The 27,381-nt window shown below is 64.5% G+C and overlaps 2 protein-coding genes across 4 annotated transcripts; both read left to right on the top strand.

Annotated features, from left to right (window-relative positions):
* Window positions 1-7,230: 7,230 nt before the first annotated feature.
* Window positions 7,231-19,656, top strand: MAP2K7 (mitogen-activated protein kinase kinase 7). Of its 3 annotated transcripts, XM_074567053.1 has the most exons (12): window positions 7,233-7,412; window positions 9,240-9,287; window positions 10,585-10,726; window positions 12,505-12,571; window positions 12,698-12,811; window positions 12,957-13,076; window positions 13,637-13,744; window positions 14,597-14,776; window positions 15,526-15,606; window positions 16,469-16,611; window positions 16,708-16,753; window positions 17,594-19,656. In XM_074567053.1, the coding sequence occupies exons 1-12, from the start codon at window positions 7,289-7,291 to the stop codon at window positions 17,729-17,731; spliced, it is 1,311 nt and encodes a 436-aa protein (XP_074423154.1). In that variant the 5' UTR covers window positions 7,233-7,288; the 3' UTR covers window positions 17,732-19,656. The 3 variants fall into 3 exon arrangements, with proteins under 3 accessions (XP_074423153.1, XP_074423154.1, XP_074423155.1); XM_074567054.1 differs by lacking the exon at window positions 9,240-9,287 and having other exon boundaries at window positions 7,234-7,412; window positions 17,594-17,869; XM_074567052.1 differs by lacking the exon at window positions 9,240-9,287 and having other exon boundaries at window positions 7,231-7,412; window positions 12,505-12,811; window positions 17,594-17,869.
* A 1,310-nt stretch (window positions 19,657-20,966) lies between these two features.
* Window positions 20,967-26,906, top strand: LOC141734804 (transforming growth factor-beta receptor type 3-like protein). The gene is given in 11 exon segments (XM_074566980.1): window positions 20,967-21,042; window positions 21,501-21,592; window positions 22,118-22,231; window positions 22,907-23,089; window positions 23,092-23,186; window positions 23,251-23,275; window positions 24,386-24,573; window positions 25,116-25,197; window positions 25,482-25,581; window positions 25,953-26,017; window positions 26,742-26,906. Coding segments are annotated over 11 exon segments (1,077 nt in total). The 3' UTR covers window positions 26,799-26,906.
* Window positions 26,907-27,381: the final 475 nt, after the last annotated feature.

Raw genomic sequence — 27,381 nt, 5'->3', positions numbered from 1 at the left:
GATTTGCTGACATTTGTAATCCCTGGTCAACCCTGTCCTCAGGATTACACAGTGACTGAGTTCATCCCCAAAAGGAGGATGGGCACGAGGCACCAGGAGTCCAACTAGCACAGGGGTACCACAGAAAATTTCTCAGAAATACTGCCGGGCATTCCAGAATCACAGAGTATGGAGTGTTGGAAGAGGCCTGCGTAGATGGCCTAGTCCAATCTCTTGTTAAGCGAGCTTGGCCACCTGGGGCAGGTTGTCCAGGACTAGGATTGAATATCTCCACGGAGGGAGACACCACAATCTCTCTGGGCAACCAGTTCCCGTGATCAGCCACCCACAGTCAAGAAGTGTTTTCTTACGTTCAGATGAAATGTCATGTCTTTCAGTTTGTGCCCGTGGCCTCTTGTCTTGTTGCTGGGTATCCCTGAGAGCCTGACTCCCTCTTCTCCATGTCCTCCCATCAGATATTGATGGACTTTGACAAGAACCCTCTTGGAGCCGGCTCTTCTCCAGGCTGAACAGTCCCAGCTCGCTCAGCCTCGATTCACGTGAAGGGTGCTCCGGTCCATTAACCATCTTTGTGGCTCTTCATCGGACACACTCCTCTAAGCCCATGACCCTCCTGTTCTGGGGAGTCCAGCACTGGACACAGCACTGCAGAAGTGGTGTTACCAGCGCTGAGGAAAGAGGAAGGCTCACCATCCTCATCCTGCTGGGAATGCTATTCCTAATGCACCCCAGGAAGCTCTTGATCTTCTTTGCCACAAGGCCACACTGTTGGCTCATGGTCAGCTGCTTGTCCACCAGGAGGCCCTTCTCTGCCAAGGCGCAGAGAAGCTCTCAGTCAGTCAGGCCCCAGCCTTTACTGGTGCAGGGCATTATTTCTCCTCACGTGCAGACTTGCTTTTCCCACTGTTGAATTTCATGAGATTCCTTTCTTCCCCGTTCTCCAGCCTGTTGAGGTCTTTCTGGATGGTAGAACACCCATCTGTTTTATCTCCCAGTTTTGTGGCATCAGCAACTTGCTGCGTTTGCCTGATCCTTGAGGTTCTTGATGAAGAGGTTAAGCACTGTAGGAGCCAGTATGAATGCCAGGGTTACACGAGGGACTGGCCTCCTGCTGGGCTTTGTGCCACTGGTCTGAGCCTGTCTATTGGATCAGTTCTCAGTCCACCTCAGCTTCAACTTGTCTAGCCTACCCTTCCTCAGCTTGTCTTGGAAGATGGTAGATGAGACAGGCTGACAGCTCCCCAGATCCTCCTTCTCGCCCTTCTTAAAGATAGGACTTACGTGTGCTTCCTTCCAGTCCTTGGGAACCTCTCCCAGCAACCATGACCTTTCCAAGTTCATGGAGAGGGGCCTTGCAGTGACATTGGCCAGCTCCCTCGGCACTTTAGAGGGATACGAGCACATCGAGGGCTAGTCGACACGGCTAAGCCTCTCTGACACGGCCACCCCCACGGGGGCACACCTGGGCAGCAACAGCCCCCCCCGGGCAGCAAGGTCCTCCTCAGCCACTGGTGCTGCCACCCCCCACCCAAGCTGTTGGGGACCCGGCAGGCAACATTGCACTGCCCGAGGATGTGCTTCTGGAAGAGGTCATAAGGCTCTTTGATTGCTCCCTGGATCATCCTGGTGGGTCAGCCAGGATGGTCCCAGCAGTGTCCCCACACCTGGCAACCCTGGTGGCACCGGCGGCGCCATCTCCCACTGTGACATCGATGCACTCTCGCTGCCCATGGAGCTGCTCACCCCTGACTACAGCGTCCCAGAGACATCCAACGCAATCCTAAGCATAGACCGATTCACCACCATCAAGATGGAGCCCCAGGAGCCACAGTCAGCTGCAGGGATGAACCTGCCACAGTCCCAGCCTGGTCTGTCCAAAAAACCGGGGGGAAAGCACCGTAAGAACACCTTGCCAGAACTACGCAGTAAGCACAGGCTTCCCGTAGCCAGCACTGGGGTGGAAAGGTGGGATTAGACCCACAGCAGGGATGAGATGGAGATGGACTGGGGTGTGGTGTAGTTGGGGGTGAAGTGGGGTGGTGTTATATTATAACAGCTTCTGTGACACCTTTGCTCTTTTTTTTTTGTTCCGTGAAAAGCTGTTTATCCAGAACTGCTCCGTGCCCATGCGGAGGCGGGGAGGGAGCACAGGGAAACACCACCCAAGATGGGCAAAAGACCCGCTGAGCCCCACATCAGAGCTGGAGAGCCCCGAAGGGCACTGGGCCGTCCCCAGGGCTGAGTCGCTGCCAGCGGGGCAGGCAACGGTGACTCGCCTATCCCCTTCCGTGGAGGAAGCAGCCCTTTGACGGGGGAACCAGGACAGATGGGTCCCTGCAGGACTCACAGACCCAGCGGGGCTCAATTTATGGGGTTTCATTCTCATGCTGTATGTGGGAATTCTGTGTATTCTGCCACCAGTTGGTCACTTGGGCCAGCTCTGCCAGCTGTGTCCCCTCCCAACTTCTTGTGCACCCCCAGCTGCCTCCCTGGCAGGGTGGGGCGAGAAGCCGAAAAGGCCTTGACTCCACGTACGCTGGACTCAGCAGTAACTAAAACATCCCTGTGTTACCCACAGCTGTTTTCTGCACAAATCCAAAACGTAGCCCTATACCGGTTAACTATGACGAAAATTAACTCTACCCCAGCCCAGACCAGCACAACAGGCAGTTTCTTCCTGCGAGTCCTGCCCATCTTCATCTACTGCCAAGACTTCGTATCTGTTGCTGGTCGGTATACACAAGGAAACGGGGGGAACGTGATATCCTGCCGCCATGCGTCACCACAGACCATGACGCCTCCTTCCCCAAGGCGCCATCTTTTTGCTGTTGGTGCTCCTTGTCTGCTAGTCCTTGGAGGCCAGTGTCTCAGGGCCGGATTTTTCTTCTTTGCCACACCTCAAGCAATACTTTATCCATTTTTTTTTTTCCCTGTCTAACACGGCGTCGCCCGCTGACTTCCTCCCGCAGCTCCCGCCTGCTGTCTGAGGGACTCCAACCGGAGCACACCTCGCGCAGGTGGAGCTTGCACCCTCCTCCGTGCAGGAGTGCGGGGTACAGACCTTACAGCCCTCCACCCGGACGGCAGCTTCCCCGCGAGGAAGCCCTGTCTGAGTGGCCGCCTCCTGGGCCAGCCTGGCAAGGGAGGGAGATGGTGCCCAACCGCTGCGGAGCACAGCCCTCCCCCGTGCCGCTGCCACCAGCCTTCCAGAGATCCCAAAGCCTAAGAAGCCTTTCTCATTCCCTGGAGACCTCAAGCTGCTGGGTGGGTTTGCACGGCCAACGGCTGTCTGGGGTCGAGGTGACCATCGGGGCTGCGGCATAAGGCTGCAGGTGGGCAGAGCAGGCAGCAGCCCCGCAATGGAAGAGCGCGCTGCCCTTCTCCCGCCTCCTCCCGCGCAAACCGTCCTTCGAACTCCCGCTTGCAGCGCATTGGTTCGCTGCCGCTCACCCAGGGCCTGCTGATACGTGGCTTCGGGAATCGGCGGAGTCCTTGCCACCTGCAGAGTCATAGAATCATAGAATCATAGAATCTTCATGGTTGGAAAGGACCTTTGAGATCATCGAGTCCCACCATACACACACACACAAAAAAAAAAAACAAAAAAAAACAAAAAAAACCCCAACAACCTACAATCTCTGCCCTTCAGAGCATGCCCTGAAGTGCCAAATGTAGACATTTCTTAAATACCTCGAGGGATGGGGACTCAACCACCTCCCTGGGCAGGCTGTTCCAGTGCCTGACCACTCTTTCAGTAAAGTCATTCTTCCTGATATCTAATCTAAACCTCCCCTGCCGCAGCTTCGGACCATTTCCTCTGGTCCTGTCATTATTCACCCGGGAGAAGAGGCCAACACCCACCTCCCTACACCCTCCTTTCAGGGAGTTGTAGAGGGCAATGAGGTCTCCCCTCAGCCTCCTCTTCTCCAAGCTAAACATGCCCAGCTCCCTCAGCCTCTCCTCATATGCCCTGGTCTCCAGACTCCTCACCAGCCTGGTAGCTCTCCTCTGGACACGCTCCAGCACCTCAATGTCCCTCTTGTACAGAGGGGCCCAGAACTGAACACAGCACTCGAGGTGAGGCCTCACCAGTGCCCAGTACAGAGGCACCATCCCTTCCCTGCTCCTGCTGGCCACGCTGTTCCTGATACAAGCCAGAATGCTGTTGGCCTTCTTGGCCACCTGGGCACACTGCTGGCTCATGTTAAGCTGGCCGTCCACCAGCACCCCCAGGTCCTTTTCTGCCGAGAAGCTTTCCAGCCACTCTTCCCCAAGCCTGTAGCGTTGCTTGGGATTGTTGTGACCGAAATGCAGGACCTGGCACTTGGCCTTATTAAACCTCACACAGTTGGCCTTGGCCCATGGATCCAGCCTGCCCAGGTCCCTCTAGAGCCTTCCTACCCTCCAGCAGATCAACACTCCCACCCAGTTTGGTGTCATCTGCAAATTTACTGAGGGTGCACTCAATCCCCTCATCCACATCATTGATAAAGATATTAAACAAAACTGGCCCCAAAACTGAGCCCTGAGGGACACCACTGGTGACCGGCCGCCAAGAGGATTTCACCACATTAGTCACAGGATGAGTTTTGCAAGAGCACCCTCTGTCTGATCCATTTTAGCTGTGCACTTTGGGATGGGGAATCACGCCTGCTGTCGATCACCTTAAAAAAGACGCCTGGTAGGACTAATGGAGATGTAGATTGCTACTTCCCAAGTCTTTAGGCAGACTAAGACTCGTTTTATGAAAGCTACACAGGCACCCCAACGATTAGAGAATGGAGCTCCACCAGATGTGCTTCCCAGGAATGGGATGGCAGCGAGGAAGAAAGGGGTGGCTTGGCAACCACCCTGGGATTTGGGAAACTTAAAGAGTGCTCTCCTCTTCCCCCACCACTGCTTTCCTCAGGGAGATGTTTTCTTAAATAAGAAAACTCTACCAGCTAGGTGTGAGTTCACAGTAGCGTGAGGTAACTCACGTCGAACTGCAGCCAGTGTAGTGGCACTAATTAAAATCTGGAGCTTCCATTGGAGCCCAAGGCATTTCCTCCACTCAGCCTATCTGCACCCCACAGCTGACGCTGACTGCTGTGGGAAACAAGCGTCCTGGCCCTCCCGGCAGGATGGGGAAAAGCTTCAACTTTTCCCTTATCCGGCACCACGCACCCTGATGAAGATCTGGCTCTTCCTGCTACAAAGATGCGGGCATCTAAAAGCCGCAGGCTGTTAGGAGGTGCCCGCCAAAAGCGGTTCCCCCAGGGGGTGAGAACAAACCTGGGTTTTGTCCCCCCCCCCGGCGCCTTTGCCGCGGGCGCCAGTCCCAGCCGTTTGCGATTTTGGTCCGCCGGCGCAGCTTTGGTGCCCATCCACAGGTCCGCCAAGGCTAGGAAAGCCCAGCGCCCCGCAGCTGGCGCGGCAGCGGAAGCATTTCCCCCAGGGGGTGAGAACAAGCCCGAGTTGTCCCCCCTGGTGCCATCGCCGGGAGTGCCACCCACGGGCATTCAGCGTTTTTGGGTCAGCGCGGCGGCGTGGGATGGGTTAAAGGCCAGGGACAGCAGGAAAGCCCGGCACCCCACAGCTGTTAGGGCGAGGGAAGCGGTTCCCCAAAGGGTGAGAACAAGGCCAGGTTGTCCCTCCAGGCGCCTCAGCCGTGGGATCAAGCCCCGGCTGTTTGGGATTTCGGCCGTGGGATCAAGCCCCGGCTGTTTGGGATTTCGGCAGCTGGGGCTGTGGCCGGTGGAGAGAAAACCGTGGCTCGACCTTGCGCTCTCTGGGAGCTGCTTTCCTCGCCCACAAGCCCCCCGGGCCACCTCCTCCACTCGCCACAGCCCCAGCTGCCAAGATCGCAAACATTTGGGGGTTCTTCGTGGCCCTTTGGGAGATATGGGCCCTTTAGGGGGGGGATCTGGTGGCCTTTTGGGGGGTCTGGGGGCTATTTAGGGCAGTCGGGAGCACCGGGTGCTTGGGTGACCTTTGGGTGTGGGGGCACTTGGGGTGCACGTGGGGGCCCTTTTGGGGCAGTCTGGGTCCATGTAGGGGTGCTGGGGGCCCTTTGGGGAGGATCTGGGTGCTCTTTGGGGGGTTGAGTGCTCTTGGGGAGGGGTTTGGGTGCTTTGGGGGGGGGGGGGCCCTTGGGGATGTTAGGTGTCCTTGTGGGAGGTCCTGGGTGCTCTTTTGAGGGGTGGGGGCCCTTTGGGGGCATCTGGGGGCTTTTAGGGGGGAGGTCTCAGTGCTCCTTAGGGGAATGGGGGCCCTTTGGGGGGGTCTGGGGGCTCTTTAGGGGGGAAGGGGCCCTTGGTGGGGGGTCTGGGGGCCCTTTGGAGGAGGTGTGGCATCCCTTTTGGGGGGGTCTTGCTGCTTTTTAGGGAGAGTGGGGGCCCTTTGGGGTGGGGGTGGGGCTTGTTGGGGTTCTGGGTGTTCTTTTGGGGGTGTGGGTCCTTTGGGGGGGTCTGAATGATCTTGGGGGGGAGCCCTTTGGGCGGGATCTGACTGCTTTTTAGGGGGCGTGGGGAGACCTTGGGGGGGATCAGGGTGCACTTTTTTGGGGGATACCCTTTGGGGAGGGTCAGGGTGCTCCTTAGGGGCGGTGGGGGCCCTTCAAGGGGGGAAGGTTCTCTTTGTGGGGGGCTGGGGGTCCTTTGGGGGGAGTTCTGAGTGCTCTTTTGGGGGTGGGGGCCCTTTGGGGGGGAGGGGTCTCTTGGGGGGAGCTGGGGGTCCTTTTGGGGGGGGGGTTCTGGGTGCTCTTTTGGGGGCGGGGCCCCTTTAAGGGCAGTCTTGGTGTTCCTTAGGGGGGTGCGGGCCCTTTCGGGGTAGTCTGGGTGTCCTTTTGGGGGTGACACCCCCCTTTTGGGGAGGTCCTGGCCTCTCCTGACCTCTTAGTGCCTCCCACCCCATAAGGCACCTCGGGGGGGGGGGACGGGACATGGGTGTTGGGGGGGTGCTATGGGGAGGGGGGGGCTGGAGGGGTTACTGGGGGTCCCCAAGGGGGGGGGGGGAGGGGGGGGGGTCCCTATATTGGGGAGGGGGTCTCTATACCCCTCCCCAGCCCCCTGTTGGGGCGGGGTCTCTGTGCGCATGCGCGGGCCTCGCCGGGGCCTGGCAAAGCGGGCTCCGCGCATGCGCACTGCCCCTCCCGAAGCCGCCGCGGACAGGACGGTGGCCGCCGGCACCCAAAATATCCCCCGGTTGCGCGGGAGGCTGCGCTTCGCCGGCCGCCGCGCGTGCGCAGAGGCCTGTTTGTGCATTCTGGCTGCGCGGCGGCGGCGGCGGCGGCTGCAGCGGGGGGAAGATGGCGGCGTCCTCGCTGGAGCAGAAGCTCTCCCGTTTGGAGGCCAAGCTCAAGCAGGAGAACCGAGAAGCCCGCCGCCGGATCGACCTCAACCTCGACATTAGTCCCGCCCGGGCCCGGCCTAGTAAGGCACCGCCGAGGGAAAGGGGGAAAGCCGGGGGTGGGGGGGGAACACACACACACACAGAGGGAGCCGGGCCTAGGCCCCGGCGGGGGCGGCTGAGGTGATTTTGGGGGGGGGAGGCGTGGGTTAGGGGCGCCCCTCGTGGTTGCGGCCTTGTTAAAGGGGTTGTGGGGTGATTTAGGTGGTGGGGGGGCTGTTGAGGTGGTGCTGTGGGGAGGTGGGGGGCCGTGAGGGCTGTGCTGGGCCGAGGCGGGGGGGGGGACGCTGAGGGCGCTATAGGGGTGTTGGAGGGGGGGTCTTACGCTGGTTTAGGGGAGTTCGGGGAGCCCTTGGGCTTTTTGAGGTGTGTTGGCGGGGCTCTTGGGCTTTTTGAGACGTGTTAGGGGGGCTCTTGGGCTTTTTGAGGCGCGTTGGGGGGGCTCTTGGGCGGTTTTAGGGAAGTTGGGGGTCGGTTGAGGTCGTTTGAGGGGTGTTGAGGGGGCTTTGGGGCCAGTTTAGGGGTGTTGGGGGGCGGTTGAGGCCGTTTTAGAAGTGTTGGGTGGCTCTTGGGCCAGTTTCAGGGTGTTGAGAGGGCAGTTGAGGCTCTTTTAGGGGCGTTGGGAGGAGGTCGTGACTTTTTGAGGGGTGTTGGGGTGGCTTTTGGGCCGGTTTAGGGGTGCCGCGATGCGGTTGAGGCCATTTGAGGGGTGTTGGAGCAGCTTTTGGGCCGTTTGAGGGGAGATGGGGGGCTCTTGGGCCACTGTAGTGGTGTTGGGGGGGCTCTTGGGCTGTTTTAGAGGTGTTGGGGGGCTCTTGGGACGTTTGCGGGGTGATGGGTGGGCTCTTGGCCTGTTTTAGGGATGTTGAGGGGCTCTTGGGCCGTTTTAGTGGTGTTGGGGGGCGGTTGAGGCGATTTTAGGGTTGTTGTGGAGGCTTTGGGGCCATTTGAGGGGTGGGGGGGAACAACTCTTGGGTCAGTTTCAGGGTGTTGGGGGCGCATTTGAGGCTGGTTTAGGGGTATCAAGGGGCTTATGAGGTAGTTGAGGCTGGTTTTGGAGTGTTGGGGGGCATAGAGGGCTCCTGGGGGGGTTGTTTGGAGACTGTAGCGATACTGGGGGCCGTTTAGGCCCTATTGGGTAAAATGGGGGTTTGGGGGGGCAAGGGGGGTAATTGAGGGCAGCTGAGGTGGGTTTTGGGGCAGTTGGGGCTTTACTGGGTGAAATGCAGGGGGGCACAAGAGCTTTACAGGGTTAAAGGGGAGGGCACAAGGGCTTTACTGGATGAAATGGGGGGGGCACAAAGACTTTACTGGTCCGTGGGGCTGTACTGAGCACTGCTGGAGGCAGCGCAGGAATTTCGGGGTTATTTGGGGGGGTGTCATTGCAATTAGCACCCTGAGGAGCCTCTGTGGGGGGGAGACCAACTTCCTCCCCTCCCCCCCCCCCAGGTAGGACCTGTACTGGGTGGGGGGGACACCACAACTGCCAGGCGACAATTTTCCAGAATTTCCCTACAATTTCATGCAATTAAAAAAAAAAAAAAAAAAAAAGGCATTTTCCAGGCTGAGGGGGGTCCAGAGCCGCCAGGCAGCCCCCCACCCCCCTTTTACCCCCCCTCACCCCCTTTTCCTCTCCCCCCCTGAAATTTAAGTTCATTCTGGTTCTTTCCCCCACCCCACACCCTGCCCCGGGCGCCTCAAGTTTGTTCCTGTTGTGATTTATGGTGTTTTTCTTTCTTTTTATTATTTTCTTTTCCCTTTTTCTCCCCGTTTTTTTTATTTTCTCCCCCCCCAACCCCCCTCCACCCCCCACTCCCCCATTTCCCCCCCCCACCCCCCAAAAAATCCAGTTATCGTCATCACCCTAAGCCCCGCTCCCGCTCCGTCCCAGCGAGCAGGTACCACCACATCTCGCCGCCGCTTGGGTTTCTCCTGCATTCCCCCCCTTCCACATTTCTAACGCTGTCGTCCCCCCCCCGCCACCTCGCTCTCCCCTTCCTTGGGGACATCCCCATATGTGTCGTCCCCCCCCAAGCGCCCACCCAAAGCAGGTCACCTCCTCTCCCCCCCCAGCACATCTTAAACCCGCCCGTGCCTCAGTTTCCCCACTCAGTGGAGCAGCTTTTTCCCTGTCAGCTTCTCCCTGCGTGTCCCTTCCCCCACCCCCCCAAATGTCCCTGTGTGTGTCCCTGAATGTCCCCGTGTCCCATTGTGTCCCGTTGTCCGCCCCCCGCGTGGCTGTCCTGCCTGTCGCATGGAGTGTGGCCCCGGCCCCCCGCGGGGTGCATGGCGCATGCGGCACGGCATGGGGGGGTGTGGGGCGGGATCGAGGTGGGGGGGGGAAATGGGGTGAATTGGGGCTGAAATGGGTCCAGGAATGGGGCAAATGGGGCTGAGATGGGAGGGGGGCGAAATGGGACAGGAACAGGCAAAATGAGGGGGTCCCAAAATGGGGCAGGAAGGGGCAAAGTGGGTCAGGAAGGAACAAAATGGGGGGATGGTCGTGTCCCAACATGGGAAAGGAAGGGGCAAAAAGGGGGGGGGGGGGGCAGCCAAAATGGGGTAAGAAGAGGCAAAGTGGGGCAGGAACAGGCGGAATGGGGATGTCCCAGAAATGGGGCAAGAATGGGCAAAATGGGGCAGAAAGAGCCAACTGGGGCTGGGAGACGGGCGGGGGGGGGGGCGGGTGTGCAGGCTTGGCCCCCCCACCCTGGGGTGCTGGGGGTGGGTTGGGGGAGGGGGGCACGCCGGGGTGCTTCACCGCCCCCGGGAGGGGGTTGGGGGGCTGATGGGGGTCTCTCTGCCCACCCACCCCCCCACTTGGGGGGCTGATGGGGGTGTCTCTCCCTCCCCCTGAAGCTGGGGGGGTGACAGGGTCTATCTGTGTCCCCCTCACCAACTTGGGGGGCTAATGGGGGTCTCTCTGCCTCTCCCCACATTTGGGGGGGTCTTTCTGTGTCCATCCCACCCACCTGGGGAGCTGACAGGGTCTCTCTGCCTCTCCATTTGTGGGGGCTCACAGGGTCTCTCTGCCCCCCCCTCCTTGGAGGGCTGATGGGATCTCTCCCCTACAAACACTTAGGGGGCTGATGGGGTCTCTCTGTCTCCCCACAGTTGGGGGGGCTGATGGGGGTCTCTCTGCCCCCTCCCCACCCCCACTTTGGGGGCTGACAGGGTCTCTCTGTCCCCCCCCAGCTCTGCAGCTGCCCCTGGTGAGCGACGGGGGGGGCCGGGCTGTGCCCCCTGAGGGCCCCCAGCACCCGCCCCCCCCCTCCCGCCCCCGCCACATGCTGGGGCTGCCCCCGCCGCCCTTCCTGGTGCCCCGCAGCGTCGAGAGGTGAGCCCCCCCCGGGACCACGCCCCCTGAGGCCCCGCCCACCCCGGGACCACACCCCAGCGGGCCCCCTTCATTGGCTGGGCGGGAAGAGCCCCTGTCCCCGTAGGCTGGCTGGCTGGGGAACACCCTTGGCGGGTGGGGGGAGGCACGGGGGACGTAGGGGCTGGTGCGCTGTGATTGGCTGAATGGGTGGGGGAGCTTGAATGCTGATTGGTCGGAGGTCCAGGGTGATTACGAGTGCTAATTGGCCAGAGGTCCAAGGGAATAGAGTGTGCTGATTGGCCAGGCAGAAGATTTGCTGTATGCTGATTGGCCAGATGTAGAAGAACCTGCAGGTGCTGATTGGCCAGAGGTCGGCAGGATCCCGTATGCTGATTGGCTGGAGATCCAGGGGGATCGCATGTGCTGATTGGCCAGAGGTCCAAGGGGATTGAGTGTGGTGATTGGCTGGAGGTCCAGGGGGATCAAGTGCATTGATTGGCAGGAGCTCCAGGGAATTGTGAGTGCTGATTGGCCAGAGGTTGGGCGTATTGCGAGTGCTGATTGGCTAGAGATCCAAGGGATCCCATGTGCTGATTGGTTGGAGGTCCAGGGGGATCATAACTGCTGATTGGCTGGAGGTCCAGGGGATCCCATGCACTGATTGGTCAGATGTCTGCTCCTGGAAATCCCACAGGCCCAGGGGATCACATGCCCCGATTGGTCAGTGGCCCAGGGGGTCACGTGTGCTGATTGGCTAGAGGTTGAGGGGGTTCATGTGCTGATTGGCCAAGCAGGAGATGTAGATGTGCTGATTGGCCAGATGTACAGGAGCCCACAGATGCTGATTGGGCAGAGGTCCAGGGGGAAATTGTGTCTGCTGATGGGCCAAAGATCCAAGGGATGCTGTATGCTGATTGGGCAGGGATGCAGGGAGGGATTATGTGCCCTGATTGGCCAGGCAGGAGGTTTGTTACATGCTGATTGGCCAGAGGTACCGCAGCTGCTGATTGGCCAGAAGTGCAGGGAGGGATCATGTGTGCTGACTGGCCGAGCAGGAGATTGGGTCTATGCTGATTGGCCAGGTGTACAGGAGCCCACTAGTTCTGATTGGTTAGCTGTGCAGGGGACTCCTGTCTGCTCATTGGCCAATGGGAGATTCCCGTGTGCTGATTGGCCAGGGGCCTGGGAGCACAGAGCTGCTGATTGGCCAAATGTGCCAACGCCCCTGCATGCTGATTGGCCAGTGGTCTGGAGGATCGTGTGTGCTGATTGGCTGGGCAAATAGAAGGCTGTGGATGCTGATTGGTCAGGCGGCTGGGAGAGTTGTGTGCTGATTGGTTGGCTGTGCAGGAGTCCTTGGGTGCTGATTGGCCAACCAGAGAGGAGGTTCCTTTGTGCTGATTGGCCAGGTGGCACCCCCAGTGATGATTGGCCAGGTGGGCACCTGCCCTGCATTTTCCCTGTGTGCTGATTGGCCAGGCACCCCCCGAGCATTCTGATTGGTCAGTTGTGTGGGTGTGTGTCCTGTGTGCTGATTGGCCAGGTCTCCCCCACCCCCCCAGTGCCCCCGTTTGATTGGCCAGGTGCCCCCCTGTGCCCCATGCTGGTTGGCCGGGCCCTCCCTGTGTCCCATGCTGATTGGTCAGACCCTCCTGTGTCCCCTGCTAGTTGTCCAGGCTCCCCCTGTGCCCCGTGCTGATTGGCCAGGCCCTCCCCCTGCCCCATGCTGATTGGCCAGGCCCTCCCCCTGCCCCGTGCTGATTGGCCAGCCCCGCCCCCCTTTTTTTTCTCCCCAGCATCGAGATTGACCAGAAGCTCCAGGAGATCATGAAGCAGACGGGCTACCTCACCGTGGGGGGGCAGGTGAGCCCAGGGAGGGACGTATTGGGGCGGGGGGGGGGGGCACAGGGGACAGGAGGGACCCTGACACCCCCCCTCCAATTTGTGTGTCATGTCCCCCCCTTCCTCCCCCCCCCCCCCGCCCGCCAGCGCTACCAGGCGGAGATCAACGACCTGGAGAACCTGGGGGAGATCGGCAGCGGCACCTGCGGGCAGGTCTGGAAGATGCGCTTCCGCAAGACGGGCCACGTCATCGCCGTCAAGGTTGGGGACACCCCTTTCCCCCCCCCCCCCGCCCCTCACCGGGGGGGTCCCCACACCCTACGGTGGGGCCAGGATCCTACCCTGACACCCACACACACACACACACCCCCCGCCGTTTTTGTTTTGTGTCCCCCCTCCCCCATAGCAAATGCGGCGCTCAGGGAACCGGGAGGAGAACAAGCGGATCCTGATGGACCTGGACGTGGTGCTCAAGAGCCACGACTGCCCCTACATCGTCCAGTGCTTCGGCACCTTCATCACCAACGTGAGCGCCCCCCGCCATGGGTGGAGATGGCTGTGAGGCCCCCCCCCCACAGGGGCTGGATCCGGCTATGGGGCCCCCCCAGGGGTCTGGATACGGCCATAGTGGGGCTTCCTGGCATCTAGATGTGGCCATGGTCATGTGTGTGTGTGTGTCCCAGGTCTGCATATGGCCATGGGACCCCTCAAATGATCTGGATTGAGCTGTGGGGGGGTCTCCTGGGGTCCAGATATGGCCATGGGGGTCCCCCTTCCTGGGTCTGGATACAGCCATGGGGTCCCCCACCCCGGGGGCTGGATACGGATGTGGGGTCACCTCCTGGGGTCTGGATATGGCCATGGTGACCCTCCTCCCCTGGTTTCCAGATATGGCCGTGGGGCTCCCCCCGCCAGGGTCTGGATATGGCCACAGGGCCCCCCATGTCTAGATCCCGCCATTGTCCCCTCCATCCCCTGTCCCTCTGTGCTGTCCCCATTGCCCCAGCCATGGCGGGAGGTGTCCCCAGTGTCCCCAGGATCCATGTGTGCCCTCCCCCACCACCAACCCTTCCTCTTCCTCCCCAGACCGACGTCTTCATCGCCATGGAGCTGATGGGCACCTGCGCTGAGAAGCTGAAGAAGCGCATCCAGGGCCCCATCCCCGAGCGCATCCTGGGCAAGATGACGGTGGCGGTGAGGGGACACTCAGGGACACCAGGAGGGGAGGGCCACCACCGCTGACACCCCTCCCTACAGATCGTGGAGGCCCTTTTCTACCTCCTGCCCCGTGTCCCTGTCCCCGTGCCTGTGCCCCTTTGTCCCTGTCCCCGTGTGTGTCCCTGCTGCCATGTCCTCATGCCCACATCCTTGTGTCCCAGATCCCCCTGCCTGTCTCCCTATGCCCATGCGTGTCCCCGTGTCCCTGTCTGCATGTCTGTGTCCCCATGCTTGTCTGTGTCCCCATCCCTGTGCCCACATGTGTCCTGCTGGCCATGTCCTTGTGTCCCTGTCTCCACGTCCGTGTCCCCCTGCCTGTCTCCCTGTCCCCGTGCATTTGTCTGTGTCCCTGTCCCCACGTCTGTGTCCGCATCCCTGTGCCCTCCCATGTCCTGATGCCCACGTCCTTGTGTCCCTGGTCCCATGTCCACGTCCCCCTGCCTGTGCCCCGTGTGCCTATGTGTGTCCCCATCCCCATGTCCTGGTGCCCCTGTCCCCATACATGTCCCCACACTCACGTCCTGGTGCCCACATCCATGTTCTAACGCTTGTGTCCATCTTCCCGTGTCCCCACGTCCCTGTCCTTGTGTCCCCATCCCTGTGCCCGTGTCCCCACACCTGTGTCCTGGTGCTTGTGTCCGTGTCACTGTCCTTGTGTCCCCACGCCCCTGTCCCCATACAGGTCCCCACACCCATGTCCTGATGTTCATGTCCATCTCCCCGTGCTCCCAACATCCCTGTCCCCGTGTCCCTGCCCTGATGCCCACATCCCTGTCCCCCCCCCGCAGTGTCCCCATGTCCCCACACTCACCCCGTCCGTTCCCACAGATCGTGAAGGCGCTGTTTTACCTGAAGGAGAAGCACGGGGTGATCCACCGTGACGTCAAACCCTCCAACATCCTCCTGGACGAGCGGGGGCAGGTGAAACTCTGCGATTTCGGCATCAGCGGCCGCCTCGTCGACTCCAAAGCCAAGACCCGCAGCGCCGGCTGCGCCGCATACATGGCCGTAAGCACCCATGGGTGTTGGGGGGGGGAGGGGGGGGGGGAGGATTGTACTGGGGTTGGGGGTGGTGGGGGGCTGCATGTGCTGGAGGTCCCATGGGGCTGTAGGTGCTGCTGGGATCTGGGAGCTGCACCCCAGAGGTGGGGGCTCTGGGTCTCCACGATGGTGGGTGTTGGGAGTCCCCCGGGGTTGTGGGTGCCACACCCCAGAGGTGGGGGCTGTGTGCCCCGCTGGGTTCTGGGTGCTGCACCCCAGAGGTGGGGGCTGTGGGTCTCCACAGTTGTGGGTGTTGGGGGTCACCCGGGGTTGTGGGGGCTGTGCGCGCTGCTGGGTTTGGATGCTGCACCCCAGAGGTGGGGCCTTTGGATCCCCAGGACTGTGGGGGCCGTAGGTCTCCTGAGGCTGTGGGTGCCGCTGTGTTTTGGGTGCTGCACCCCGGAGGTGGGGGCTGGGTGTCCCCCAGGGACCTAGGGTCTCCAGGATTGTGGGTTCTCTACCTCAGAGATGGGTGCTGGGGGTCCCCTGGGGCTGGGATCCCCGAGGACCATGGGTGCTGGGGGTCCTTCTGGGCTGTGGGTGCTACACCCCAGAGGTGGGTGCTGGGGGTCCCCCAGGGCTGTGGGTCCCCCAGGACTGTGAGTGCTGCACCCCAGAGGTAGGTGCTGGGAGTCCCCCAGGACTGTGGGTCCCATGGGGCTGGGGGTGCTGGGGGTCCCACCCCGGTGCCCCTCAGCCTCCCACCTCTCCCCCAGCCCGAGCGCATCGACCCCCCCGACCCCACCAAGCCTGACTACGACATCCGCGCCGACGTGTGGAGCCTCGGCATCTCCCTGGTGAGCCCTGTCCCCACCGTGTCCCCAACCCGTCCCCAGGTCCCCACTGCTACTCCAGCCTGTCCCTGGGTCCCTGCCATGTCCCCTGTGCCTCCCCAACTTGTCCCCACTTCCCCACTGTGTCCCCAATGTGTCCCTAACCCATCCCCAGCCTGTCCCTAATGTGCCTCCCCACCACATCTCTGGCTCCCCCAGTTTGTCCCCAACCCATCCCTGGGTCCCCAGCCTGTCCCCAGCATGTCCCTCCATCCCCACTGTGTCCCCACCATGTCCCTGGCTCCCCAGCATGTCCCCAGTGTGTCCCCAAGCCATCCCGAGGTCCCCAGCACATTCTGGGTACCCAGCATGTCCCCGGCTCCCCACTGTGTCCCCAGTGTGTCCCCAACCTATCCCTGTCTCCAACCCATTCCTGTTCCCACCCCATCCTTGGGTCCCCACCATGTCCCCAACTCATCCCTGTGTCCCCAACATGTCCCTACCACGTCCCCAGGCTCCCCAGCACGTCCCTAATGTGTCCCCAGCTTGTCCCCCGCACATCTCTGGGTCCCCAACATGTCCCCAGTGTGTCCCCAGCACATCCCTGGGTTCCCTCCACATCCTCACTGTGTCCCTAACATGTCCCTAGCTCCCCACTGTGTTCTCAAACTGTCCCCAGTGTGTCCCGGCTGTGTTCCCACCATGTCCCCATGATGCCACCTCATCCCCTCAGCCCCCCATCTCCCCACCGTGTCCACCTCTGGTGCTGCCACCATGTCCCCCAAGCCCACCACGTCCCAGCCACATCCCTGGGGGTCTCCCCTGTGGCACAGCCGTGTCCCTGTCTGTGTGTGTGTGTCCCCCGGTGACAGCGGTGTCCCTGCAGGTGGAGCTGGCCACGGGGCAGTTCCCCTACCAGAACTGCAAGACGGATTTCGAGGTGCTGACGAAGGTGCTGCAGGAGGACCCCCCGCTGCTGCCCCCCGCCATGGGCTTCTCCGGGGACTTCCAGGCCTTCGTCAGGGACTGGTGGGTGACAAGGGTGACAAGCCACCCTCTCTGGGGTTGGGGACACATCCCCAGGGTGTCCCCAAGGTGCTGACCCCGCCCTCCCCTCTCCCGCAGCCTCACCAAGGACCACAGGAAGAGACCAAAGTACAACAAGTTACTGGTGAGTCCCCAGGGCCACGTCGTCCCCTGGCTGTCCCTGTCACACGTGTCCCCAACCCATCCCCGAGTCCCCCAACTTGTCCCCAGCCCATCCCTGCCCCATCCCAGTGTCCACACGTGTCAACTGCCCAGGTGGGTGCGTGCTGCTGTCCCTGGCGGGGATCCTCGGTCTCCCTGTCCTTGTCCCCAAGCCCCTGTCCCCATCCCTGTCCCCATACACCAGTATCATGTGTCCCTGTCCCCGTGCATGTCTCTACACCAGTGTCATGTGTCTTTATTCCCGTGCCTGTGTCAGTGTCCCCGTCCCCATGTCCATGTCCCCATGCCTGTGTCCTTGTCCCCATCCCTGTGCGCGTGCATGTCCCTACTGCCATGTGCTGCTGCCTATGTCCTTGTGTCCCTGTCCCCATGCTTATGCCCCCCTGTCTGTGCCCCCTTTGTCCCTGTGTCCATGCATGTCCCCATTCCCGTATCCTGGTGCCCATGTCTGTGTCCCCATGTCCCTGTCCCCACACCTGGTGCCCATATCCGTGTCCTGATGCTCGTGTCCATCTCCCTGTGCCCCCATGTCCCTGTCCTTGTGTCCCCACGCCCCTGTCCCCATCCGTGCCCCCACACCCATGTCGTGGTGCCCCCATCCATGTCCTGACGCTCGTGTCCATCTCCCCGTGCCCCCATGTCCCTGTCCTTGTGTCCCTACGCCCGTGTCCTGGTGCCCCTATCCATGTCCTGACGCTCGTGTCCATCTCCCCATGTCCCCACACCCCTGTCCCCATCTGTTTGCCCACGTCCCCGTTCCCGTGTCCCCATGTCCCCACGCTCACCCCCTCCCTCCCTGCAGGAGCACAACTTCATCAAGCGCTACGAGACGCTGGAGGTGGACGTGGCCACCTGGTTCAAGGACGTCATGGCCAGGACAGAGTCCCCTCGCACCGGCGGTGGCCTCAGCCAGCACCACCTCCCCTTCTTCACCAGGTAGCACCCGCCGCCCACCCCTGCCCGCGCTGGCCGTGACACCCGTGGTGGCCCTGACACCCGGGACACCTGTGGTGGCCGTGACACCCGGCTGTGACACCTGTGGTGGCCATGACACCTGCGACGGCCACTGTGTGCCCCGGCAGCCATGTGGACACCCACATCCCGGCGTGTCCTGCTGCATCCCCACGTGCCACAGCGTGTCACCGTGCACCTTGGCGTGTCACAGGGTGTCCCAGGGCATCCCGATGTGTCCCCACGTGTCCCAGGGCAACCCAGTGTGTCCTGGTGTTTCCCAGCACATCCCAGTGTGTCCCAGTACATTCCTGGCACGTCCCCAGTATGTCCCAGCACATCCTGATGTAACCCGTCACCTCCTGTCCTCGTGGATCCCAGTGTGTCTCAACAGATCCCAGTCTGTCCCAGTGTCTCCTGGCGTGTCCCAGTGTGTCCCCTCCTGATGTCCCCACCCCCCTTACAATGCTGGGGCAGGGGGACGCGTGTGCCCCCTCTGTGTGTGTGTGTCCCCCGGGTGGCCCGTGCCTCAGTTTCCCCAGGGCCAGCAGCTCCTCGGCCTCCAAGCTCAGGACTGTCCCCATCCCCAACCCCAGTGCAGGGTCCCCGAGTGGGGACAGGGATGGGGACAGGACCTGGCTGTGGGGGACAGCACGGGGACACGGCACCAGGATGTGACATGAGGACGTGACACGGGGATGTGACATGGGGACACAGCACAGGGACATGGCACTCTGGGATGTGACACCGGGATGTGACACGGGGATGTGGCATGGGGACACGGTGCAGGGACGTGGCACGCTGGGATGTGGCACGGGGCTGTGGCTCGCTGGGATGTGACATGGATGCAGCACAGCGGGATGTGACGTGCAGATGTGGCACGGGGACACGGCACATGGACGTGGCACGGGGACGTGACATGGGGGCACGGCTTGGGGATGTGACACAGGGATGTGACATGGGGACATGGGCACGGAGATGGCATGGAGATGTGGCACATGGAGGTGACGGGATGGAGGACGATGCGTGGGGACACTGCGGGGATGTGGCACAGAGACAGCACAGAGGGACGACGAGATGGCACAGGGATGTGGCACAGAGGTGTGACATTGGCACGTGGCATGGAGGTGGCACAGTGACACAGCGCAGAGATGTGACATGGGCATGTGGCACGGAGATGGCACAGGGATGTGGCACGGGGACACAGCACAGAGAGAGGGGACAACATGGAGACCCGACGTGGGGACATGGCAGAGAGGTGGCATGGATGGCACAGAGGTGGCACCAGGATGTGACATGGGGACACAGTGCGGAGATGACACCAGGATGTGACGTGGGGACGTGGCACAGAGATGGCACCGGGATGTGACACGGGGACACAGCGCTGAAGGATGAGATGGAGAGGTGGCCTGGGGACACAGCACAGAGATGGCTCGGGGATGTGGCACGAAGGACGACATGCAGCAGTGGCACAGAGATGGCTCGGGGACGTGGCGCAGAGGGACGCCGTCGGGACACACCGTGGGGACACGGCCCAGGGCCATGTCACAGGGACGTGACATGGAGGGACAATGTGGGGACACGGCATGGAGACACAGTCCACAGAAGCCCCCTGGGGTGACGGTGACCCCAGGGTGACGGTGACACGGGGCCGGCACGAGGCCACGCAGCGACAATCAGGGCTGGGGACAGGGCATGGGGGCCACCGCGGGGCCACCTCAGGTGTGGTCCCCACCTGTGTCCCTCCTCCCCGTGTCCCCCAGGGTGGCAGCAGGTGCAGTTTTAGTGCATTGTGGACGCGGGCGGTGGCTCCCCCTCGTTATCATCGTTATTATTAATTAATTATTATTATTGTTATTATTATTATTATTATATTATTATTATTATTATTATAAATGCGCATGTGGAACCCGAGGGGCTGCGTCAGGCTCTGGGGGGGACAATAGGGACGGGGGGGACATTGGGACACAGTCACAGGAGGATGGGGATAAGGGGACCCGGGGAGGGGATGATGGGGGCCATGGAGACTGGGGCCAGGGGGGGACATTGGGGACACAGGGACGGGATGATGGGGGACAGGGACATGAGGGACACTGGGGACAGGGGGGGGGACATGGGGATGGGGTGATGGGGGCCATGGACACTGGGGCCCGGGGGGGACATTGGGGACATGGGGATGGGGTGATGGGGACCATGGACACTGGGGCCAGGGGGGGACATTGGGGACACAGGGACGGGATGGTGGGGGTCATGGACACTGGGGCCGGGGGGGGACATTGGAGGGACGGGATGATGGGGGACAGGGACACTGGGGCCGGGGGGGGACATTGGAGGGACGGGATGATGGGGGACAGGGACATTGGGGACAGGGGGGGACATTGGGGGGATGGGATGATGGGGGACAGGGACATGAGGGATACTGGGGACACGGGGATGGGATGACATGGACACTGTGGATGGGGGGGGACACACACAGGAGGATGGGGACAAGGGAACATCAATATGGGGGACATTGGCGATGGGGGGTCATGGGACGGGGGGGATGGACAAGGGGACAGCGATACAGGGACATTGGGGACATGGGGGACACCGGAAGATGTGGGAGGATGGGGATGGGGACACGAGGATATGGAGAGTCATGGGGGGGACATGGGGACAGTGGGGAGGGGAGGACAGGGATGGGGCCATTGATATGGGGGACAGTGGGGGGATACTGGGGGACACGGGACAATGGGGACGTTGAGAGGACATGGGGACACTGGGGGCATCAGGCACAGGGGACATTGGGGACATGAGGGGGGAAATGGGCACTGGGGGATTCAGGGGACATCGGGGACATGGAGGGACATGGGGGACACTGGGAACATGGGGGGACATTGGGGACCCGGGGGGCGACTGGGCACATGGGGGGACATGGACGGGACATTGGGGCCACTGGGGGACCCTGGGGACACGGGGGGGGAGGGAGGGGGGGCACACTGGGGCCACCAGGGACAGGCGGGGGCGCCCGGACGCCTGGGTCCCCGCAGCCCAAGGCCGGGCAATGTCACCGGGGAGACGGTGGCCTCGGGGGGGGGGGGGGGCCAAGGCAGGGGGGGGACACGACACCTCCCCCGCGTGGGCGGTTGCCGGGGACAGCACTGGGGACACGGAGGGGACCCGCGGGACCTGCCACCGCTGGGGGGGACACGCGTGGGACATTCCCCCCCCCGCCCCCCTCCCCAATGGCGCCGCGCTGGAGCCCCCCCCTCCTCCTCCTCCTGCTGCTGCTGCTGCTGCTGCACGGGGGGGGGCCCGCAGGTGGGTGCGGGGGGGCACGGGGGGACCCAGGCTTCCGGGAGGATCGGGGGGGGGTGGGCAAAAGTAGTTGTGGGCGGGGGGGGGGGCAGGGAGGAGACCCGGGCGTCCGGGGGGGTCACGGAGGGACCCAGGTGTCCAGGAGGGGGCCAGGTGGGGACCCAGCAGTCGGCGGGGGGCGGGGGGGGGGAGGTGTCACAAGGGGACAAAGGCGTCCGGGGGGGGCGCAAGAAGGGGCCCACGAGTCGGGGGGGGGTCACAGGGGGACCCAGGAGTCCTTGGGGGGGGACAACAGGGAGGGGTCCCAGGTGTCCGGGGGGGCGGTTCCAGGGCGACCAAAGCGTCCGGGAGGGGCAGGGAGGGGTCGCAGGCGTCCCGGGGGGGGGGGTCATGGGGGGGCCCCAGGCGTCCGGGGTGTGGGGGGGGAACAGGGAGGGACCCATGGGTGCCCCCGTCCGCAGGGCCCCCCCCGGGCTGGCCGTGGGGTGACACTGGGGGTCCGGGGGGGGGCCCGAGCCCCCAGAGGCCGCACTGCAGCGGGGAACGGCCCGGGGTGAGTGGGGCGGGGGGAACTGGGGACACTGGGGACGGGGGGGTGGGACGGGGAGCTCTGGAGGGTCACTGGGAGGGGTGGGGGGGGAGCACTGGAGGGGTCTGAGGGGGGTCACTGGCAGCAACTGGGGGGGTCACTGGGAGGGGAGGGGGGTAACTGGGAGCACTGGAGGGGGTCCCTGGGGGGGATAACTGGGAGTAACTGGGGGGGGAGTCACTGGGAGGGGTGGGGGGGGAGCACTGGTGGTGACTGGGAGCACTGGAGGGGTCTGAGGGGGGTCACTGGCAGCAACTGGGGGGGTCACTGGGAGGGGAGGGGGGTAACTGGGAGCACTGCGGGGGGGGGGGGGAGTGTCCCTGAGGAGTAACTGGGAGTAACTGGGGGATAACCGGGGAGGGGGTCCCTGCGAGCGCGGGGGGGGGCTCCCTGGTGGTGACTGGGAGCACTGGAGGGGGTCCCTGGGGGGGGTAACTGGGAGGCACTGGGAGCACTGGTGCTCACCGGTGCCCCCGGCCCGTGCCGCAGCGCCGCTGCCCCCCCCGCCCCCCCCGCCTCCGCCTGGACGTTTCCGCCTCCCCCGAGTTTCCCCCCGCCCCGGGGCCGCGCGCGGTGCCCGCGGGGGGGCGTGTCTTCGTGCAGGTGCCGGGTGGGGGGCGGGGGGGGGCACCGGGACGGGCGGGGAACCCCCCCCGGGTCACACACACCCCCTCCCCCGGTGACACCCCCCCGGGTCATCCCTCCCCCTCCCGGTGACACCCCCAGATCTTGCTGTAACCCCGGTCCCCCCCACCTTGATGCCCGCCCCCCCCCCCACCCCGGGCCCCATCACCCCCCCCGGGCCCTGCCCCCCCCCCCCCCAGTGCCCCCCCAGTGATGCTCCCCGGTGTCCCCCGGTGTCCCCGGATCCCCGGTGCCCGCCCCCCCCCCCAAGATCTTGCTGTAACCCGGGTTCCCCCCCCCCCGTCATGTCCCCCCCACTCCCAGTTCTCGGTGCCCCTTGTCCCGGCCCCCCCACTTCGTCCTCCCGGTGGCCCCCCACCCCGGTGCCCCCCGCTCCCTGTCTGACCCCCCCCCATCCTCCCGGCGTCCCCCCGTCCCCTCGATCTCCCTCCCCCCTTTTCCCGTGTCCCCCCCGATCCCTGCGGTGCCCCCCGATCCCTGTGTGACCCCCCCGATTCCCCGGTCCCCCCCGCCCCCCGGTGACCCCCTCCTTTCCCTGTCCCGCGTCCCCCCCTCCATGTCCCGCTCCTCATAATCCCCGCGGTCCCCCCCCAGCCCCCGTGACCCCCCCTTTCCCTGTCCCCCCCCTCCCAGGTCTCCCTCTCCCGCGCCCCCCCCGGGCTGAGTTTCTCCCTCCGCCGCTGTTTCGTGTCCCCCCGCTCTTCCCCGCCCCCCCCGGGGCCCGATCCGGGTCCGGCCCCGGCCCCCCCCCCGCTGGTGGTGCTGCGGGGGGGCTGCTCGGCGCCGGGGGGGGCGGCGGGATCAGGGGGGGCGCGCGGCGGAGGCTGCTCCTCTCCTTCCTCCTGCCCCCCCGCTTCCCCGAACCGCTGCAGTTCCTGCACTGCCGCCTCCGCCTCTGCCGCGCCGGGGGGGGCGAGGCCACGGGGATGGGCTGCCGCCGGTACGGGGCGGGGGGGGACACAGGGCGGGGGGGGCACACACACGGGGGTGGGGCTGCCGCCGGTACGGGGCGGGGGGGGACACGGGGCGGGGGGGGCACACACACGGGGGTGGGCTGCCGCCGGTACGGGCGGAGGAGGGGGGATTTGGAGGAGGGGGGGGCGGGACACGGGGTATGCAGCGGGAATAGGGGACACGGGTGGACACGGAGGGTGGAGGGGAGCTGGGGGGGGGCACACCGGGAAGAGGGGACACACCGGGAATAAGGGACACCGGAACCGGGGGGGACATCGGGAACAGGGGACACCGGGAATAGGGGACGTCGGGACCGGAGGGACACGGGGGGTGGGACGGACGACGACACGGGGAATAGGAAACACCGGGAATAAGGGACACGGGACACCGGGACCGTGGGGACACACCGGGAATAAGGGACATCGGAACCGCGGCGACACGGGAGAGACGAGGGGACACACCGGGAGTAGGGGACACCGGGAGCAGCGGGGGAGACTCACCGGGAATAAGGGACACCAAGAACTGGGAGCGAGGGGGGACACGGCGGGGGATGCACTGGGATTAGGGGACAAGGGGGGATGGGGACGGGGGGACTCACCGGGATTAGGGGACGTCGGGAACCGGGACGGGGTGGGGGGGACACAGGGGAGACAGGGGAGGACGCACCGGGAATAGGGACACGGGGTGTGTGGGGGGGACGCACCGGGAATAGGGGAAACCGGGAATCGGGAACGGGGGAACACGGTGGAGGACCAGGGGGAGGCACCGGGAATAGGGGACACCGGGAGCGGGAACCGGGGGACGTGGAGGGCGGCACACGGTGTGACACACCGGGAATAGGGGACACCGGGAATTGGGAACGGGGGGGGACGAGGGGGACACACCGGGAATAGGGGACATCGAGAACGGGAGACCGGGAGGCCGTATCGGGAATAGGGAACATGGCGGGGGGAGACACGACACGGAACGGTGGGACGCAGCGGGAACTGGGGACACCGGTGGTGGGAGCCGGGACAAGAACGGGGGGGGCAGGACGCGACACCGGGACACCGGGACTGGGGGGGGGAGGGGGGCGGAAAGGGCTAGTCCCAGTATGGGGGGGTGGGGTGTGAACTGGGGGGCACTGGGATGAAGAGGTGCCCCCCGCCCCCCGCGCAGTGCCGGGCCGAGCCCTGTCCCCGCCGGGGGGGAGGAGCCTCCGGGACAGGCCCCGCCCCCCGGCCCCCGCCCCGGCCCCGCCCGCGGCCGCTCCTCCGCACCGTCACCGTCACCCGCCCCATCGTCGTCACCCTCGGGCCCGCCCGCCCCTCCCCGCCAGGTCCGGCACCCCCACCCCCCCACCCCCCCACCCCGGGACCCTCCCCGGGACCCCCCAACACGGGAAAGCCCCTCACGGGACCCCCCAAAGACGGGAAATCCTCCCCCCCCCCCGGGAGCTCTCCGGGACCCCCAAACATGGACACCCCCCCAACCCCGGGACCCCCAAATCCGGGATCCCCAAATCCAGGACCGCCCCGGGGACACCCAACCCCGGTATTTCCCCCCCTCCTCCCGACCGCCCCCCCCCCCCCCCCCCCCCCCCCCCGCAAGGGCTCCCAAACCCGGAACCCCCCGACTAGGAACGCCCAAACGCGGACACCACCCCCCCCCCCCCACAACCCCGGCACCCCCAAATACGGCCCCCCCCCACCGGAACCCCGGGACCCCCAAACACGGCCCCCCCCCGGGCCCCTCTGGGACCCCCCCCAAACCCGGGGCCCCCCCCGTCGGGGCCCCTCCCCAGAGCCCCTCCCGACCGAACACCCCCTCCCCCAGGTGAACCCTCAACCTGGAGCCCCCCCGACCGGGCCCACCCCAAGTTACACACACCCCCCCACCCCCGGGACAGCACCCCTCCCAATAACCGTCTCCCGCCCCCCCCCCCCCCCCCCCCCAGGTGCCCCCCCGGTGCCGTTCCCGCCGCCCCCCCCGTTCTGCGGCTCCCCCCGCCCCCGCAGCGGGATCAGCCCCGGCACCCCCGCGCGGGTGAGTGATCGGTTTTGGGGGGGGGGTGTCCCCCAGACGGGGGTGGGGGGTTTGGAGGGGGGGTCCTGCATGCTTGGGTCGCCCCCAGGGGGGCAGGTTTGGGGGGGGCTGGGAGGGTCAGGGACGCCTGGGTCCCCCCGCCGTGGGGAAGGCGGGGGGCGAAAGGTGTGGGGGTGCTGGAGGGGAGGGGTCCCCCTGACGCTGCCCCCCCCCCTCCCCCCCCCCAGAGCCCGCCGTGCCCCCCGGGGCCGTGGCCGCCGTCTCCTTCGGGGCCTTCGTGGTGGGGGCGGCGCTGGCGGGGGGGCTCTGGTTCGTCCACGGTCGCACAGGTGAGGGGACACCCCCCCCCAAACCCTGACAACCCCCAGTGACAGTCCCCCCGACGCCCCCGCAGTGATTTCCCACCCCCCATTGAACTCCCGGCCCCCCCCCCAACCCACTGACACCCCCCCCCCCCAGTGACACGTCCCCGACCCAACCCCCCCCCCAGTGATGCCCCCCGGACACCCCCGCCATTGACACCCTCCCCGCCTTGTGACACCCCCTTCCCCCCATTTACCCTCCCCCGGGACCTCCCCTGGCCCCCCAATCCACCTTCCCTCCCCCCCCCAGCACCCCCAGTTTTCCCCCCCCTCCAATCCTGGGCTCCCCCCCCCAGTCTCCCCCCCTATTGATGATCCCCCCCCCACTCTGCCCTCAGCTGCCCCCCGGCCCCCCCCGGCCCCTCCCAGCGCCAGTGCTGCCCCCCAGCCTGGGGGGGGCCAGGTACGAGGCGGGCTGGGGGGTACTGGGAGCACTGGGGAGGGGTACTGGGAGGAATGCGGGGGGGGACTGGGAGGTCACTTGGGGCACCGGGAGCTCGGGGGGGCACGGGGATAGTGGGAGGACTCGTGGGGGGGGAGTAACTGGGGGCACTGGGAGCACTGGGGGGGGGGGCACTGGGGGAATGGGGTGGCACAAAGGATACTGGGATTACTGGGGGGGCACTGGAGAGAGATACTGGGAGCACTGGGGGGGAATTGAGGGGAACGGGGTAACTGGGAGCACTGGGGGTGGCACAAGGGATACTGGGAGAACTGGGGGGGGTCACTGGAAAGAGATACAGGGAGCACTGGGGGGGGGGTGGTGTAACTGGGGGCACTGGGGGGGGCACTGGGAGGTAACTTGGGGCACTGGGAGCTCAAGGGGGGGCGTAACTGGCAACACTGGGGGGGGCACTGGGAGCAGCACAGGCGGTACTGGGGGTTCTGGGAAGGCACTGGTAAGGGATACTGGGAGCACTGGGGGGTGCTGGGAGGAATGGGGGGGGCACGGCGAGCTCAAAGCGCGGGGGGGAACTGGCAAGACTGGGGGACACTGTGGGGGGGCACTGCAAAGCAATACTGGGAGTACTGGGAGGGTGGGAAAGGGGTAACTGGGAGCACTGGGCGGGGGGGGGGGGTAAGGGGGAGGGCACCAGCCTCTCCACCCCAACCCCCCCCCCCCCCAGCTCAGGACCCCCGACCCGAAGCCGCCTCCAGCCAGGCCCCCCCCGGCAGCACCCTGAGCCCGGGACCCCCCCCGCCAGAGACCCCCCTCCTCGATCGCTGGGGTCTGACCCCCCCGCCAGGGACACCACCCCCCCCCTCGGACTCCCCCCCCTCCCCCGATCGCCTGCCCCCCCCTTCTTTCTCGGGGGGGGGGTAATAAAGGAGCTGCTGCCCCCCCGCCCCCCAACACCTTGTGGTTATTGGGACCCGCTGGGGGGGGGGGGGAGGGGAGGCTATTTTGGGGCAAATTCCAGGGGGTTGGGGGCCCCAGGGAGGCATTTTGGGGTCCCAGAAGTTTTGGGGTGAATTCCACGGATTTGGGGATCCCAGGGGGCCACTTTGGGGCCAATCTCTGGGATTCTGGGATCCCAGCTGATACTTTGGGGCAAAAATCAAGGTTTTGGGGCAAATCCTGACGATTTTGGGGCCCCAGCAGATTTTTTTGTGGGGTAAATTCCAGGATTTCGGGATCCCAGGGGACCACTTTGGGGCCAATCTCAAGGATTACGGGGTCCCAGAAGATTTTTTTGGGGTGAATTCCGGGAGTTTGGGGCAAATCTCAGGGATTTTGGGGGTCCCCGATTTTTTTTTGGGGGGTGA

This window comes from Larus michahellis, chromosome 25, assembly GCF_964199755.1.
Source record: "Larus michahellis chromosome 25, bLarMic1.1, whole genome shotgun sequence".
Lineage (NCBI taxonomy): Eukaryota > Metazoa > Chordata > Aves > Charadriiformes > Laridae > Larus > Larus michahellis.
This window is presented reverse-complemented; position numbering and strand designations above follow the sequence as displayed.

Excerpts from the sequence above, each read along its gene's own strand:
- MAP2K7 (XM_074567052.1), top strand. The coding sequence starts at position 7,289 with ATGGCGGCGTCCTCGCTGGAGCAGAAGCTCTCCCGTTTGGAGGCCAAG. Across the intron at positions 7,413-10,584 it reads TCCCGCCCGGGCCCGGCCTA|CTCTGCAGCTGCCCCTGGTG; the intron begins GTAAGGCACCGC and ends GTCCCCCCCCAG. Across the intron at positions 16,754-17,593 it reads CAAAGTACAACAAGTTACTG|GAGCACAACTTCATCAAGCG; the intron begins GTGAGTCCCCAG and ends CCCTCCCTGCAG.